Below are 19,921 nucleotides of genomic sequence, written 5' to 3'. Positions count from 1 at the left end.
GTGGGGAGATGGCTAACATGGTACAGGTACTGGAGAATCATAAAATTACTTTCCACGAAGATGAGCTACTGCCGTAAGGGTTGAGTCACAACAAAGTGTTGTACATCACTGTGCAATTTGAACACAAGTTGATTGTGATAGATGGAAGTTCGAGCCTGAACATATGCCTACTGACTACTTTGAAAAGACTGGGAAAAGGCATGTATGAGATACAAATAGGAAGCATGAATGTGAAAGCATTCGATGGATATCAGAGAGCCACTATTGTTGAAATCAACCTTGATCTACAGATGGGCCCGACCTGGTTTGATGTCGAATTCCAAGTGCTAGACATATCCGCCAGCTAAAACTTAGTATTGGGACGACCATGGATACACGCGGCTGGGGCAGTCACTTCTACTCTACACAGGGTTGTGAAGTTCGGGTGGAATCATCAAGAGGTAATTATTCACAGGGATGGAAGCAACCCTATATACACCAACCAGGTCGAGCCAGTTATCGAGAACGGGAGGAAATTGGGAGGAGAAACATACCACCGCATTGAGCAGGTAAATTCAATTGAGAAGGATCGATGGTGGAGTAACAAGATAAAAAGCATACTTATGTGGTTATGGTATAAACTAGGCAAGGGTCTTGGCCGAAAGCTTCAAGGGATCACATAACACATACGACCACAATATCATGGCACAACCTTTGGTCTCGGATATGAATATACTGTGCAACAATACTAGGATTGGACATCGCCATGGCGCGCCGATTACTATCCATTAGAACGACCCATACCACCGCTGCACCAAACATTCTGCCAGACTGATGTGATTTGGGGATCTGAGGAAGACGAGATTTTGGTTGTTATGAGGAAGCTATTTCTGGATGAAGAAGATATGGACTGCAGTGCAATTGTGTAGGAAGGGGGAGGAGGAAGACCTTACCATTCAGACAGTGGGAGAAGGATCCGTTCTCAAGAACTGGAATGTTGTACCATCCCTGGCTCGCCGAGTACCTGGGTAGCCTGGGTAGAATTAGCATGATTTATTTTAAATTGTTTTTGGAATTTAAAACATTTTTAGTGCTTTGTTTTGAAATAATTACTCGATCCATCTAGTCATACTTGCTGAAAGTTTAAGTTTTATTAGATGCATTATTGCTTTTCGTTTAATTCTTTTCAGCGTAACTATTACATATCCTGATGAACCTATGACTGTGCCATGTAATGAGACAACGTAACATAAGGAAAGTGATTCAAAAGATTTGGAAGATGATATAATACCTGAGGAAATTGTCAAAGAAGTAGATAATTTTGAGAACAAACCGAAGTCCAATTTAGAAGAAATTGAGGAGATTCTGAAACGGTCAAGGAAACTCGCATAAGCATTTATCTATCATCGTCAGCAAAGGAAGAGTACATCTAATTTCTAAAAGAATATGAGGATATTTTTTCATGGTCCTATGACGACATGATCGGGTTAAGCACGTCCATAATAGCTTATAAGCTACCTACTAACCCCGTGTGTCCGCCAGTAAAACAAAAGCTCGGGAAATTCAAGCCAGATATGAGTGTGAAGATAAAGGAGGAGGTTACTAAGAAAATCAAAGCCAAGGTCCTTCGAGTGGTCGAGTACCCATCCTGGCTAGCCAACATTGTGCCGGTTCCAAAGAATGATGGGAAAGTTATAGTGTGCGTTGACTATCGAGATCTGAATAGAGCAAGTCCTAAGGATGATTTCCCGATGCCCAACATACATATACTAATCAACAACTAAGTCAAGCATGAACTCCAATCCTTTGTGGACTGCTTCGCAGGATATCACCAGAATTGGATGTACGAAGAGAATGCCGAAAAGACAGCCTTTATAACACCGTGGGGATATGTTATTACAAAATGATGCCATTTGGTTTGAACAACGATGTGGATACCTACATGATGTCCATGACGGCTCTTTTCCACGACATGATACACAATTAAATAGAGGTGTACGTGGATGATGTTATCATCAAATCTAATAGAAGTTCGGATCACATAGCAGACCTGAGGAAGTTTTTCGACCGGCTTCGGAAATATAATTTGAAGTTGAATCCTACAAAATATGCTATTGGAGTCCCTATGTCATGACCCAATTTTCCCTTTGTGTAACGTCGTGACGGCACCTAGTCTCTACAACTAGGTAAGCCTAACATTAATTGAAACAACATTATTTAATTAACATCTAACAAAATAAATAGAAATCTCTTACAATTCCCAAAACCGATAGTACAAGTCATAAGCTCTATAGAGTATTTGCTAGAAACCTTCTAAATACAACTGTCCAGAAATAAGAATAAACAGTGCAAAACAAAAACTTGAAGGTGACTCCGAAACCTGCGAACGCAGCGGCAGGTTTACCTTGAGTCTCCGCAGCGACAGTCCACATAGCTAGCTAACGAACAAATACATGGGTCTGCACAAAAACAAAAATTGTGCAGAAGAGTAGCATGATCACACCACAGCGGTGCCCAGTAAGTATCAAGACTAACCTCGATGAAGTAGTGACGAGGACTAGTCAAGACACCCACTTGTCTAATAAACTGAACAAGCATAAGTATAGGGATGGCACAACATGACATCTATCTAAGGACCCCGCGATATGGCTAACGACATAGCAACTGCAATAAGGAAGGAAAAACAGGAAGTAACAGCGGAACACCAGAATAAGACACACAAGAATGAACGAAAACACAACCCAAATCCAAAAATAACAATACAGTAAAGGCAAGTAGTAACTCAGCAGCTTCAATAGTTCTCACATTAGGTCTCATCCAACAACCCCAATAAATTAGTCAAATCCTTCAAGTGTAAACTTTCACCCGTAAGTTTTTAAATTGAGGTCTTTAGAATATAATCCTTTCCAATAAGATATTATTTTTGAAATATACTTCCTTCAAATAAATATCTTTGAAACATAGTTCTTTCAAGATAAAACTTTTCAAATATAAACTTTTCAAATAATTAGCCTTCAAACATAGTTCTTTCAAGATAAATACTTTTCAAGTATAACCCTTTCAAATAAATATCTTCAAACATAGTTCCTTCAAGATAAATACTTTTCAAATATAAACTTTTCAAGTAATATCCTTCGAGTATAAGTCACCCTGTGACACCTAAGCATGGAAGATTAGCAACTCCGAACACAGATATAACCACAGGGGAAATCTACCGGGATACCGTCCCGTAGTCCCAAATTAATTATGCAGTACGGGGGAGGGGGGGATCTCCCGGAATACGTCCGTAGTCCCAAAATAAATATACAGTGTTAGGGGATCTCCCGGAATACGTCTGTAGTCCCAAAGTAAATATGCAAAATGGGGGGATCTCGCAGAATACGTCCATAGTCCCAATTTAAACATGCAGTGTTGGGGGATCTCCCTGAATAGGTCCGTAGTCCCAAAATAAATATGCAGTGCTGGGGGATCTCCCGGAATATGTCTGTAGTCCAAAAATAAAAATGCAGTGCTAAGGGATCTACCGGAATACGTCCGTAGTCCCAATTTAAATATGCAGCGCAAACAACAGATATAACAACGATAACATGACAGAAATCTCGTACATAACCACAACGAGTACAAAAGCAACAATGACAGAAGTGCAAAGTACGACGAGCAAATCAACTCAAGAATTTAAATCACAAGAACGGTAGAACTCATTCACAAGGAATAACCACAGTAAAGAATGCTAGGCACAAGGAGAACAGCTTAATAAGGGAAAACAAAACAAAAATGTGTCAACGATTCCACAATATTCAAAGTCAACAATAAGAAGCTAACACGAGTCAAATAATTCTAAATAATGGCAAGTCAACTAAGATATAGGTTATCTAAACTCTTTTTGAGGTTGAGCAATTACGAGGAATATTCAACAATTCAAGTAAGGATAAGCATCGGAAAATAATCATAACTCCAATTAAGACTAAACAATTATAGGATGAGAAAATAATGATTTCAATTAAGATAAGCAGTTATGAAAAATATAGCACAACGATAGAAGAGGCAAAATCTTTGGTTAAGTCAAATAAGGGTCAAATAGACAGTAAGAGTGAATCCTAAAGTAATTATCTCTAATCAAAGCATGTAGAGGTGAAACTAGCAAATAGGAATTCAAACGTATCAAAAACAACATCATACACGGTGAATATAAGGACATAAGAACCCTAAAAGGACAACTTTCCACAAATATGTCCGAGCACTTACTCGTCACCTCGCGTACACAGACTACAATCAACATAGATGACTCAAATCCTAAAGGGTAGTTTTCCCCACACAAGGTTAGACAAGACACTTACCTCGAGTCAAGCTCAATCAATCCGTAAGAATGTCCTTTCCACGAATATCCGGCTCTGAATGGCCCAAATCTAGCCAAAAGAAATTACGTATCATAAATACAACAATAATAAACTCATCCAATTAAGGAAATCAACATTTAACGAAAATTCCAAAATTTAACTCAAAAATCGCCTATGGGGCCCATTTCTCGGAATCGGGTAAAAGTCGCAAAATACAAAAGCTCATTCACTCATGAATCTAACCATATCAAATTTACTAAAATCCGAATTTAAACGATGAATTCAAGCATAGATTAGTGGAATATAACCATAAGGGAGTTAAGAATCATTAACCAACAACTTCCTCTGAAAATCTCTCCAAATTCCGCCTTCTACCGAGCTCTCAATCAAATTTGTGAAGTGAACTTCAAACCCTCGAATCTGCCCCTTTTCTACCCAGTTATTCTGCATTTGTGGACCTTGGGTCGCACCTGCAATGCCGCACCTGCGGAAATGACTTAAGAGGGCAGGGTCCGCTTCTGCGGAAAAAGGGCCGCACGTGCGTGTGCGCGCCTGCGGACTATTATCCGCTTCTACGATATCCTCCGCGCCTGCGGGTCCTTCTGCGGGCATCGCAGATGCGGCATTTCCCTTCGCACCTGCGACCCCTGACCACACATCCCATATCTGCTTCTACGCTTGCCTCTCCGCACGTGCGATCACACACCCCAAAAATGACAGATGCCTGAAGACTTCAGCAGCAACACAAATCCAACTTTTGATCCGTTAAGCACTCGAAACTCACCCGAGGCCCTCGAGACCTCAACAAAACCTACCAACCAATCCTATAACACCATACGAACTTAGTCGAGCCTTCAAACCACATCGAACAACACCAAAAATCATGAATCACCCTCCAATTCAAACTTAAGGAACTTGAAACTTCAAATTCCTACAACCGATGTCGAAACCTATCAAACCACGTCCGAATGATCTCAAATTTTGTACACAAGTTATATTCAACATTTTGGACCTACTCCAACTTCTGGAATCGCATTCCGACCCCGATTTCAAAAAGTCCACTACCGGTCAAAATCTCCAAAAATTCGACTTCCACCATTTCAAGCCTAAATGAGCTACAGACCTCCAAAACACAATCCAGACATGTCCCTAAGTCCAAAATCACCCAACGGAGCTAACGGAACCTACGAAATTCTATTCTGGGGTCGTCTTCAGACAGTTCCGACTACAGTCAAAATCCTAAGACTTAAGCTTCCGTTTTAGGGACTAAGTGTCCCAAATCACTCTGAATTATCCAGTAACTGAATTCAGCCATGCACGCAAGTCAAGGCACATAATACGAAGCTGCTCAGGGCCTTATGCCACCGGACGAGATTTAAATTCTCAATACGACTGGCCGGGAGGTTACTCCCTGTCGGGAAGTTGTTGGGTTTTATCATCAATTGCCGTGGTATTGAGCTAGACCCCGTCAAAAAATCAAAAATATTCAGAACTTGACACCGCCAAAGAACAAGAAGGATATGATGAGTTTTCTAGGGAGCCTCAATTATATCGGCCATTTTATAGCATAATCAACGGTGATATGTGATCCAATCTTCAATATGTTGAGGAAAGATGTTGCGACAAGCTGGGCCGAAGAATGTCAAAAGGCTTTTGAAAAAATCAAGGAATACTTATCTAGGTCGCCCGTGTTGGTCCCACCAGAGCGAAGAAGACATTTGATGTTGTATCTGTCTGTGTTGGGCTGAGCTTTTGGTTGCGTCCTGGGGCAACACGATGAAACTGAGAGTAAAGAGCAGGCAATATATTATCTAAGTAAGAAGTTCACACCTTACGAGTCTTGGTACTCTTTGCTAGAGTGCACATATTGTGCTTTGACATGGATAGCCCAGAAGTTGAGACATTATTTCTGTGCGTACACTACATATTTCATATCAAGGATGGATCCACTAAAATACATCTTCCAGAAACCCATGCCTACGAGTAAGTTAGCAAAGTAGAAGATATTGCTAAGTGAGTTCGACATCATCTATGTGACTCAGAAGGCAGTTAAGGGGCAAGCATTGGCCGATCACCTGGCAGATAATCCCCTAGACGGAGAGTACGAACCATTGAAGACGTATTTTCTCGATGAGGAAGTGTCGTTTATAGGTGAAGATATTTCCGCAACATATGATGGTTGGAGGATTTTTTTTTGCAGAGCAGCCACCTCAAAGGAGTGGGCATTAGAGCTATTTTGGTATCAGAAATCGGTCAACATTATTCGTTATCCGCAAAGCTCAGGTTCTCGTGCACTAATAATATGGCAAAATATGAGGCTTGAATCTTGGGACTCAGATTGGCCATCGACATGACTGTTCAAGAGTTGTTGGGGATCGGAGATTTAGATCTACTAGTACATCAACTACTTGGAGAGTGGGCTACTAAGAACACTAAACTATTGCCATACTTACATTGTGTACAAGATTTTATCAAGAGGTTCACAAAGATAGAATTCAAACATGTTCTGAGGATTCAGAACGAGTTCGCAGATGCGCTGGCTACCTTGTCTTCCATGATACAGCATCCAGACAAGAATTTCATTGATTCTATCCCGATAAAGATTCGCAATCAGCCAGCTTATTGTGCTCATGTCGAAGAAGCGTTTGATGGAAAGCCATGGTTTTCACGATATCAAGGAGTATTTGGAGAAAGGAGATTACCGAGAGAATGCTACACATAGTCAGAAGCGCATGCTCCGAAGATTGGCCAACCATTTCTTTCAGAGTAGAGGAATTCTGTATAGAAGGACTCCTGACTTGGGGTTGCTGCGATGTGTCGATGCCAAGGAGGCATCCAGATTACTCAAAGAAATACATGCCAGAACCTGCGGATCTCACATGAATGGGTTCATTCTGGCCAAGAAGATATTAAGGGCGGGGTATTTCTGGATGACTATGGAGACAGATTGCATCAAGTATGTATAGAAGTGCCACCAGTGCTAGGTACATGCTGATATGATACGAGCGCCACCCAACGAACTCAATGCAATGAGTTCACCCTGCCTTTCTCTGCCTAGGGCATGGATGTCATTGGACCAATTGAACCCACTGCTTCAAGCTGACATAGGTTCATTTTGGTGGCTACAGTTCGTACTTCAACTGCGGCAACACCTTATTTGCTGGTCTACGGTACTGAAGTCATTATACCTGCTGAGGTAGAGATTACTTCCCTAAGAATCATACGAAAGGCCGGGCTTAGCGATGCGGAATGGGTATGGAACTGTATGAGTAACTGGATCTTATTGATAATAAGAGAAGGAACGTAGTGAGTTACGATCAACTCTACCAGAATAGAATGGCAAGGGCTTTCAACAAAAATGTTAGATCAAGGCAATTCAGACTAGGGTGGTTGGTGCTGAAACGGATCTTCCCACATCAGGACGAAGCAAAAAGGAAATTCTCACCTAATTGGCAAGGCCCTTACATGGTTCACCGAGTATTGACAGGAGGAGCGCTCATACTTGAAGAAATCGATGGAGAAATATGGCCAAAACCTATCAATTTAGATGCAGTCACGAGATATTATGCTTAAGATTATGTTTGCAGTTTCTCTTTGATGTAACCTGAATTACGCTTGACCTGATTCACGTTTAAGAGGGGATATGTAGGCAGCCATGTGTGTTCGGTCACATCATAATAAAATTTTCATTCTCTTTTACAGTCAGGAACTGGGGCCAGATGTCGAATGTTGTCAATCTCATTACGTCAAAGATCACCAAGAATTGCATTGCCGGAAGTATGTATTTAAACTGGGGCACAATTTTGAGGAGGGTCCTCAAAATTCTAAGTTGAGAAGGTTGCAATGTCTCTAGACGTGTCGGTCTCCAATTCAAAAAATTATTTGTTTTATGCATCATCATATATTTTAAGCAATTGCATTTTTTTCAAATGATTTATCACAAATGCATATTTTCGAAAATTTCATTTTCTGTAACAGCCAGATGCTACCCAGGGTGACTCAAACAAGGTATCAAGACAAGGAGAAAAGGCGCATGAGGAATCAAAGGCACAAACCGACCTCCCCTCCCCTCCCCTCCCCCCCTCCCACACACACACAAAATTCATGATATTTCTTTGGATGCAGGAACAATGGACATAACAAGTGCCCGCAAATATATACCTACAATAAGATCACCATCGTCACACTGACAGAAGTGGCCAAGCACAAACACGTCAAGCTAAGGACCACTTTTCCCTCTCACATTTAATCGTTGCTTTTCCTGCATAGGGCTAAGCACTGCCCTCATTACATTGCATAGGGGCTAAGCACTACCCTCATCATTACATAAGGCTAACTGCTACCTTTCAATGCATGAGACTAAACATTGTCTCCATTATATTGCATGAGGCTAAGCAATGCCTCCATTATTGCATAAGGCTAAACGCTGCCTTTCTCTGTATGAGACTAAACATTATCTCCATTATATTGCATGAGACTAAGCACTACCTCCATTATTACATAAGGCTAAACTCTGCCTTTCTTTTCATGAGACTAAGCATTGTCTCCATTATTTGCATGCGGCTAAGCACTACCTCAATTATTGTATAAGGCTAATCGATGCATTCTTTTGCATAAGACTAAGCACTGTCTCCATTATATTGCAAGAGGCTAAGCACTGCCTCCATTATTGCATAAGGCTAATCGATGCATTCTTTTGCATGAGACTAAGAATTGTCTCCATTATATTGTAAGAGGCTAAGCACTGCCTCCATTATTGCATAAGGCTAAATGTTTCCTTCCTTTGCATGAGACTAAGCATTGTCTCCATTACATTGCATGAGGCTAAGCACTGCCTCCATTTTTTCATAAGGCTAAACATTGCCTTCTTTTGCATCAGACTAAGCACTGTCTCCATTATATTGTATGAGTCTAAGCACTGCCTCCATTATTGCATAATACTAAGCACTTCCTTCCCTTACATAGGGCTAAGCACTGCCCTCATTACATTGCATGAGACAAAGCATTGTCTCCATCATTTGCATAAGGCCAAGCATTGCCTTGTCTCATTCTCGCATACGACTAAGCATCACCTATTCCATTTGTCATGAAATCAATATCAATGTATCAGTGCATTTCACGGGCTAAAACATCGCCACATTGTCCGAAAGCATCATAGTCTGAAGGCATCATCCCCATAGCCCGAAAACATCATTCCATGGCCTAAGGATCTCTCAAAACTGCACATCATTATTCAAAGTTGTCATAGTCCAGAGGCACCATCCTCATGGTCAGAGGACACCATTCTATGTCCTGTGAATCCCTTGTCATACGCTTCATGGCCCAGGACGTCATGGTCTAAGGACATCATCCTCATTGTCCAAAGACAACTCTCATGGTCCGAAGGGAATCTGTATCATGTTTAAATTTCCGCAATAATCCTATATATTCGCGTGCATCGTGTTTTAAGTTTTGCAGGTAACTCGGGAGGTAACTGTTCTACAAACATGAGCAATTCTCGCTCCGATTTCTGTTGACAACATTCACATCCCTTGATTACGTCAAATGTAACTGATAACCAGCAATTGATCATTTCTATCACGTAACCGCTTAAACACTTGTCTTGTACATCCATAACGTTCAAATTAGCATTTATAGCCCCACCTGAAATTATCTGTTACTTATGACACTATCCTATCCAGAAAATTCTTTGAAATGCATGACCTTCTTACAATAACTCCACTGGCTCTGTTCACCGTTGAATCCAGAACTACACACGGCCTGATTCCCGTAACACGAGGGATATGTAGGCAACTCAGGAACCAGGGTTTGGCCCCCCATTTTTTCAAAAAACAAAATCATCCTCACTCACTTCGGACAAAATTGGTCATCATTTTCTTTATCCGACAACTCTTTCATCATTTCTGATAAAGAGGGAAAGTTGTTGGTAACCAATTTTGCCCTCATATAAACTTTCAAAATATTATTTTTGCATCACCACCAATTTACAAGAGTCATATAAGTATTTTCTATAATTTTCCGTAATTGTTTAAGGCTTTAACAATGATTTTCTCGCATTTAAATTGTTCAAATATTTATTAGTTATCCCCTTCAAATTATTTTATGATAAATTAATTATCCAAATTTATTATTTACACCCACATATATGTTTTATGACATTTTTACTTCAATTCATATGATTGCATTTATAATTTTGATCTATTTACACATTTTTTGCAATAATAGCTTATACTTTACAATTAATCCCTCTCCTAATCCCATTGATAATGGGATTCCACCATTATATGCTTACCATATATAAGTTTCTCCGCTATTGGTCACGCGTTTATGGTATTACTTAGGTACTTGCCCAATTTTTGCAAGTACCATCTCTAGATCGAACGGGAATCCACCTCAATCTTGGAGATTTGGACAATATTTCGTCCATATACATGAAGAAAGGCCAGATTCTTCATACCAATTGGCCGATTTTAAGCATCGAACCCTAACTAGGGTTTGGTGTTTGATTTACTTCCTTTCTGGTTACCTTACTGATTGCATGTGTATTTTCCTTATTTCTTTGTTTATGTTTGCTTAATTTTCTTTCCTTTTTTACTTGTTTGATTTAACTACTATATAAACCCCTTCCACCGCTCCCCCTCTAAGTCTTAATGACTACTACAATGATTACCACTTAAAACTACTGCTATTGCTTTCTCACTCTCACTCATTATACTATTTTTTTATTTTGAGACCTTGGCCAGCTGAAAGCCAAGGCCATCAGAATTTGATTGTTGCCCTTTCACAGTGCGAGAACTGCCCGGGGTCCAAAAGACTGACTTTGTATGCTAAACACTGTTCAAGGTCTGTCCCAAAGGTGAAAGGACAACCTGAAAATCTTATAGGCATGTGAATTAATTTGATCCAAAAATATAGTAAAATAAGAACATAAATTATATTATTAAAATAACTTAAAGAAAAATACACGTCTTGTTATGGACTTAGCTTCTCGAGAAGCGTTGGTAAGAACAATCATGTGCAAAAGATAGAAAGTAGATTGATAGAATAATAATAGATTTAGCTTGTGTGTACAGAATGTTTCGTGTCCAACTATGGATTGGAGTATTACTAGGATTGTTTCTTCTTATTTGTTTGTTTGTTCCTCTATAACTAGTAAGTGTCTTTGGCCCTAGAAATTTCATTCTCCTACTTTTACGTTCATGGTCTGTACATCTATGAAACATAAACTTTTTTGAACCAATATGCTACTGTATTACCCTTCTATTTCATGGCACTGAACTTTTCTGTCCTCTGAACTTGCCTAATTTCTGCCCCCGATGTATGCATGTTGTATGTGTTCAGCATGAATGATTCTCACTACCTCGAGCGTGTCTAGCCTAGTGTGTTTTTATGTGTCTGAATGTTTATACCCGTTGCTCGTCCTGAGATGATATCCCTACCTTATTTTGCATTCTTGTGATAGACTAGTTCATTTGTTCTAGTTCTCGTTGGATCATTCGTGTATAACTTAATATTCTACTAAAGTCATTTCTCAACTATGTTAGCCAAAATGTATTTCCATGCTAATTGTGAACTTTAATGTGTGTTCCATGCCTTGTTTTATCCTATGTTTTTTAGTCCCACCTATGGCTTACAAGGCAAACAATGAAATATCAAGCCTTTTCTCCTGTGTGTAGTCTAATAATCCATGTTCTTAAGGTATCCTTGTATACTATAAGTTCTGGTGTTGTTTAAGCTTTTGTGTTATGACTGGTATTTAGCATGTTCGAGTCTCTTCGTGCTCAATTAATGTGTGTTTGTAGACTACATCCACCAACATGTTTGGTTATGCCATTTTCATTAGGTTCTCATGCTAGAAATCTTCATGTGAGGATTTTACTCTATTGGTTTCCTATCTATGATTCTATAAAACTTTCATGTCGGAAGTTCTTTATGCTAATTCTGGACTATGCTTTTCTTTGAAACTTTACTTGAAGTAGTTTGTTATCGTATGATGGTCAATCCTATCACCTTAGCTTCTAAAATGCAAGCATGAACCTACCTTATGTATGCCTTATGAACTTGTCAATATGCTTTGGGGAGAACTGCTGTTAGTTATAGCCTTGAGAATTCAGTGTGTAGACTTCAAAAGTTATTTAATTAATCCCATGTATAGTTTGTTACTCGTTTGTTGGCATTGCTGGGTAAGTCAATCCCCCCCTCAATAATGGTATGGGCCCGTGTCTAAGTTTTAGTCATGCAACTAATACACTCTAATGTTTTGGGGTGTTCCTAGATCTGGGTTTGCTATTTGTGCGAAGAATGAGCTTATCGAAGGCCTCGACATTGCTACATTATTCTCCCTTGGGCCTGCTCTATTTATTGGGCATGTACTCGTTTTAGTTTGTAATATTTGAGCATGTATTCTTTGTTTTGGGCTTGTAATGATTTGTAAACAAACAATTGGGGAGTTAGTGAAATTGGGAGAAACGGGTGTACTCTGTTCTTGCATAAAAGGATAGATAACATGCTTAAACGGTCTAAGTGCTTTATTTGTTATCATGTTTGATATGCTCTATTTCTGTACACTGATAGAAAGCGTGCCTATAAGAATTTAAGTGCTTCACTTCTTTACATGCTCCACTTCTATACGCTATTAGATAGCATGCAGGATTCTAACATCATTGGTTATTTGCCCAATTTGCTCTATTGCTATGTGTTAGTTATCATGCATATAGGATCGCGTTAAGTAATTGATACTGTCTTCCATTGATACTCATCTAGATACCATGTATATAGGGTTTCAACTAATAAATCAATCAGTCGCTCCTATTGCTTTTAGCACACTGCTCATCTATATATCATGATATAGGATCTTAATCAACTAATCAATTACTTTGTTGCTTCATTGTATCGCCACACTTAGATGACATGCTTATAGGGATAAAGTATTAATAAAAATCAATTTCAATTGTCAACCGTTAAAAATCTTGCCTATAGGATATTATTACTCATCTTAGACAGCATGTCTATAAATTAAACGTCGTTAATCTTGAGCTTTCGAACAGCCTTATTGCCTCACTGCACACACAATGTAGATGTCATGCCTATAGGTTTGTAATACCTTTAGTATGCAAATCTGTTAGCCTAAAGTTACAATGCTACCTGTATAATGCTGGAAATCAGAATCACCTAGAAACCATGCCTATAGTACTTAACGACTATAAGGCTTCATATTCCTGAAATTGTCTACTGCCTAATCTGCCGCGTGCAACCGCTGTTTATGTGTGGGGGTTAACTTGAGCCTTTTATTGCAGTTATGTGAAGTCCTATATGTTTTGAATGTGCGCTAGTTTTATCATTTTTTAGCATCTTAAGTAGAGTCTAGAACCACCTAATAGTAGGTCCAAAGCCTCCTGGACCATAGGCATGGGGCGAATAGTGCACGCATAGGACACGACCTAGACTTGAATTAAAGAGCATTTAAGTAAACAACTTTAACATAGTAATTGGGTAAAAGGAGATGATAGTATGTGTTCGCTGAATAATATGAGCAACCCCTACCTTGAGGGAGTTGCGGAGTATTATTTATGTTGCACAGAATGATCCTTTAGGCTAAAAAACTTAGCCCTCCCCCCCCCCCTTTCTTTTATATATTAATTGTTAACACTTAGTCATAAAATATAGACTAATCAAGTTGTACCTTGTAACCTCCAAAGACTTGTATTAGTCACCCATATAGTTTGATTTTTTCCTAATTTCCTTTACAGTTGTTCACAATAGAACCTTTAAATTCCTTGTCTTTCTTCACCTATATGATCACTTAGGACAATTGTAATCTGATAATACCACATAGTTTAAACTTCGACCGGGACCCATAGTTATGGACCTCAAAGAGTGCCTAACACCTTCTCTTTGAGGTAATTTGAGCCCTTACCCGATCTTTGTTGACGTAGACTAGTCAAACTGAATTCACAAATAGGTTCCCTAACGTACCTTAAAATCATTAAGTGGAGACTCTTATCTTTTAATAACCATTTAAAAGAGTTGTCACTCATCGAAACCCACTTTCGTAAGAAAACGGGGCGCGACAATGTCAATCCAAGATAGTGTGACACGGGGATAGCCAATCCATACCCAAAATAACCTCAAAATCCACCATATCCAACAACAGAAGATCAATCATGGTATCATAGCCCCCAATAGTGACCATACAAGAGCGATAGACACGGTCCACCATATAAAATCCCCAACGGGTATAGACACATAGACAGGAGTTTTTAAAGAATCACGAGACATATCCAAATATGAAGCAAAATAGCATGACACATACAAATAAGTAGAACCCAGATCAAATAAAATTTATTCATCTCTATGACAGGCCGGAATAATACATGTGATGATTGCATCAGACGACTGCGCCTTAAGTCTAGTTGGAAATGCATAGCTAAGGGGTTGAGCCCTGCCAATATGACCTCTACCTGTCGAACAACCTCTCACCGACTGACCTCCACCTCTAGATGCCTGACCACCACCTTGGCTACTTGACCTCCACCACAAGCTTTAGCTGAACGGGTGGTGGAGCAACCGGTGCCGAAATCATGACACGAGCACTCTGTTGTGGCTTGCTGCTCCTCAATCTAGTCCTGATATGTCATGCATCTTCGCACTCAAAGAAACTTGTCGATTGGCATAACTACTGCTACTAAGACTGAAAATGTCCCTGATAACCCGAATGACCACTATAGTAACTCTATAGCGGTGGTGCACTGATAGGAGCTAAAGGTGAACTGAATACTAACTTCTCAAAATGACACCCATACACACCGTGACCACCTGAAGCACTATGAGACACTTGAAGTGCTAACTGAACCAGCCTGATAGGATTGTTTCTACCAAATGAACCCCTGCCTCCAGACGAGGAACCCACTAAAAGCACCACTACTCTGGAGTATGGGTAGCGAGAGTCTAGGCTCCTCCCCCAGCCTGAAAGACGGCTGGTGCCACAGGGAACACACTGGCCTGGGCCACACTCTCCATAAGACCAACCAAGCGGACTAAGGTGTCCTGAAGCATTAGGGTAGCAATAAACCTCTCTGGGACCTGAGCTGGTCCAACCGGTGTGGTCGGAACAAGGATCTCCTCATCATGTTCGATCTGAGGCTCGACAATAGGTGTTGTTGTGCGTGTTGTTGGCTGAGCTCTACCTCTGCCTCTAGCTCTACCTCGACCCTGGCCCCTACCCTTGGTAGTGGCTGCAACCTGGGGCTCCGGCTCCTGATCAGTTGTGGAAGTTGTACGTGTCCTCACCATCTGCGAGAAATTAAGAGAAAAATGGTTCAAACTCAGCGATAGAATAAAGTCGCATGATAGAGAAGGAAAAAAGTGAAATTTCCTAAAGCGTTATAGCCTCTAGAAAAAAAGTATATACGTCTACGTACTGATCCTCAAGATTCTACTAAGTTTGCTCATGACTCGTGAGACCTAGGCAACCTAGTGCTCTGATACCAACTTATCACAACCCAAAAATATAACCACGGGGCCGTGATGGAGCCTAACATTCGCTTACCAGGCAAGCCAACATTAGCTAAGGAATTAACTAGTTTAAAAATTTAAAAGCAAAATATTAAGAATTAAACACTGAAATATTCTAAAATACATATAATAAATCCATAGCAATGTTGTCTATGATAATCCCAGAAATTCGGAGTCTCAAGTATATGAGCGATTAGAATGCTACAAAATAAAGTCTGAAATAAAATACAACTGTCCGAAACAAAATAGATAGTAAACAAGATAAGAAGGGGACTTCAGGGTATTTGAGCGATGTGCAGCTCTACCTCAAGTCTCCTGGATAGGTCAGGCCCGAGCAATCTTTACTATGCGCCGCTAGGACCCATATTGGGATATGTACAAAAAGTGCAGAAGTGTAGTATGAGTACAACTGAGCTCATGTACTCCGTAAGTATCGAGTCTAACCTCGACGAAATAGTGACGAGGCTATGACAAGACACTCACTATAAATATATATAGATAATAAATAGATGACAACAGAAATATAGAGAAAAGAGGTGAACTCACAACAACAGGACCAGAAGGTCAACTAACAGAAGGCCCCAGAATAACATCATCTCATGGAATCAAAGCATGTAACAAGATATAACATGGAATAAATGATAACATATTGATTAATAACCCCACCTCGTATACTTGAACCTATGACAGTACATATACACTCGTCATCTTGCATATATACCATTCCACAAATAATTCATGTAGAAAATAGATCAAACAAGTCCTAATTCCCTCAAGTTAAAGTTAACCGCGAGACTTACCTCTCTCTGGAACACAATCAACTATTAACTACGACTTTTTCCTTTCAAACAAGCCTCCAAACTAATTGAATCTAGCCAAATAGTGTTCAAACAATTCAAAATAAGCTTTCAAAAACTACCCACGAATAAAAAAGGTACAATCTTGACCATTATTGAAAAGGTCAACAAAAGTCAATCCAGGCCAATGTGGTCGAAATCTCAGATTCGGACCACCGATTACCCATTCACACCCAAGCCCGCATACTGGTTTTGTTTCGAAATCCGACCTCAATTCGAGGTCTAAATCTCAATTTTAAAAAATTCCTAAATTCTACCCAAAATCCCTAATTTCTACTTTGAAACTCATAGATTTGGTGATTAAATTCATGGATAAGTAATTGAAATTGATCAAAAACTAGTTAAAGTTGCTTACCAATGATGTTGTAAAGAAAATCCTCTTTACAAATTGCCCCTAGAGAGTTTAGGGTTGTAAAATAATGTAAAATTATCTAAGTCCCAAAATTTTCCACTGTTACCTATTTACAGGTATCGTAATTGTGAACTTCGCAATTGCGGTGTCAGCAAATGCAAACCACTGATCGCAAATGCGATCAGTGCCACAATTCCCAGCTTTCGCAAATGCGACATTCCTTCACATTTTTGAAGGACCCCTTCATCACAAATACGGCCAAATCTTTGCATATGCGATGCTGCTTGCCTAGTTCAGTTGTCACAAATGCGACTCCAAGATCGCAAATGCAGCCTCCCACCAGTTCGCAAATGCGATAACTTCTTCGAAGAAGCGAAGTCTTTAGTCTCCCACTCCATGTCGCATTTGCGAGCCTAACATCGCAAATACAAGACTTGCAATTGAATTCTGGTCCTCACAAATGCAAGCAAGACCTGCAAACTCACAACAGCAGCTCCTTTGCTTCAGCAGTTCCAAAATCAAGCAAAATACATCTGAAACTCACCCGAGCCCCTCGGGCTCCAATCCGAACATGCACATAAGTGTATTAATATCATGCAAACTCGCTTTCTCATTCAAATCATCAAAACAACATCAAATATCAAGAATCGATCATCAAAACTCAAGAATTTCAAGTTTTAAACCAAATTTTTCAATCTTTCACATATGCGCCAAAACACCCTCGGGTCACTAGAGACCCTAACCAAGCATGCGTACAAGTCCAAAAATATCATAGGAATATACTAAAAGCGTCAAAATACCGATCCGAGGTTATTTATCAAAAAATATTGACTATTGTCAACTCTAACCTCATTTTAAGTCAAAAATTATATTTTCTTCAAAATTTTACACATAAACTTTTCCGAAAAATGACACAGACCGTGCACGCAAGTCATAAATCATCAAATAAATCTATGAGAGGACTCGAAATGTGAAAAAATAAAAGTCGTCATAAGGAATTAATGCCAAGAAATTAGTGCAAACTCTTTAGACACTTGACTTTCCAGAGACTCCGAATGGTCACTTCTGGATAATATTATCTGATCTCTATGAGATAATTCAGGATGTACTTTCTCTGTCTTCAAATGAAGCCTAATGGTGAAACTTATAGGAATAATCTCTAGTAGCCATTTTCTTGAATCACGCCTCTTTAATGAACATTTATTTGATCCTTTCATTATGTATGAAGATCTATAACTTCTGTGTTAATGGTGAATTCCGCAATTGCTAAATTAATACTGACTCTCGGATTTCTCAGAAAATGCTGGTATATTGGCCTTCTTATCCGGAGACTCTAAATTGTTGCGTCTGGGTACTTAATTTTTTATTCAAAGATACCTTATTCATACATTCACATACTTTCCGAAAAATCCATCATTTTTCAAAAATTCGGGTGGTTACTTCTGGATTAACACCGTCTGACCGTGATGTAGAGATAATTACTTCTTCCAGTTTGACCTAGAGTTGATTAGACAATATCTGCCACGTGTTGATGGTTGATATGTCCATGTCTCAAAATCATTTTTTATCAATACAACACAAATGAAGATATCTTTTTGTTTGAGGTAAAATCTCTCTTAGAGTCTCAATATCGAATAAATTTAGAATTTGGTAGTAATTGCCACATTTACCTAGTATTTAATATAGTTTTATCTTTTAATTAATTTAATAAGTGTAGGCACATTAGTCTTTATGTTTACGGTTTAGTATAGTTTTCTCTTTTAATTCAATAAGCGTAAATAACTTGTTTGGATTGTTGTTACATGACGTTTCATAATGTATCCTCTACGTTTGTGTAGGCACACGAGTCTCCTCTGCGTTTGTGTTATCTTCTTCATAGTAATAAGAAATTACAGTTGCCATTTGAAGAAATGGAAGCTATAGTTCTACCAAAGAAATCAGACCAAAATAGTGAAATAAAAGGAAGGGAAAAAACAAAATTAAGGTGACTCTGACTAGGGACTTTATTATTGCCTCGATATCCTTGTTCATGGCCACATGCATCAACAGTCTCAGTTCTTGACTTTTAACGCAAAATCCAACAGAAACATGGAGGTGACCGCCCAGCCCCACCCCAACCTAGATTTACAAATTACAACAAAGAAAATAAACTTTGCATTATTGACCCTATTATTTATGAGAATTAATTGGGGTCTTCTGAAAAGAAGAAATTAGTTTCTTGAAAATTTACAATTAAAAGTTGTTAGTTTGTGGTGAAGTTTCTATCAACTACTGCCATGTTCCAATTTCTTAAAACAGAATTGTCTTTTGACTTGCAAATAGTCATTATTGGATTGATCTCTACATTTATTTTGCTACTTGATTGTATTAAACATTTGATCTCACTGAATTAATTTGAAAGAAAACAAGTAGCAAAGCAGTTTTAATAGTATTGATGTGGACATGCCAAAAGAATATTAGATAATTAAGCTGTCCGGCTGCTAACTGTGGTAGCAGGTATATTATTACTTATTAGTTCCTGTTTACTGATAGAACTTGGACCTCCCAAATAGATATAGCTCCAGGAGCAGGTGGCTTTATCTACTTTTCAATAATGGCAGCCATTAAAAGCAAAAAATAATTAGCGGGACAAAGAAAAGCACAAACACAAAGATTTCGTTTTTATCATGTTTTTGCGAAATACAAATATATAGTAGTATCGAGTTAATATATTCATCCAGAACTCATGTCGTCTAAATTCTGGATTAGTTGTGCATGCTCTCTAAATTCTGGTGCAGTCACTGATTCTTCGGCCTTGTTGGATATATGACTAAGGGTGGAGCTAGCCTTTAAGTTACGGGTGCGACGGAGCCCAGTTACGTTAGTCCAAACCATGTATATGA

General features: G+C 39.1%; 1 protein-coding gene across 1 annotated transcript; it reads left to right on the top strand.

Moving 5' to 3' along the window:
• The first annotated feature begins 6,666 nt into the window (after positions 1–6,666).
• Positions 6,667–7,038, top strand: LOC138892136 (uncharacterized). The gene has a single exon (XM_070175832.1). It carries the CDS (start codon positions 6,667–6,669, stop codon positions 7,036–7,038), a length of 372 nt encoding a protein of 123 aa, XP_070031933.1.
• Positions 7,039–19,921: the final 12,883 nt, after the last annotated feature.

Source organism: Nicotiana tomentosiformis, chromosome 5 (genome assembly GCF_000390325.3).
Source record: "Nicotiana tomentosiformis chromosome 5, ASM39032v3, whole genome shotgun sequence".
Classification (NCBI taxonomy): domain Eukaryota; kingdom Viridiplantae; phylum Streptophyta; class Magnoliopsida; order Solanales; family Solanaceae; genus Nicotiana; species Nicotiana tomentosiformis.
This window is presented reverse-complemented; position numbering and strand designations above follow the sequence as displayed.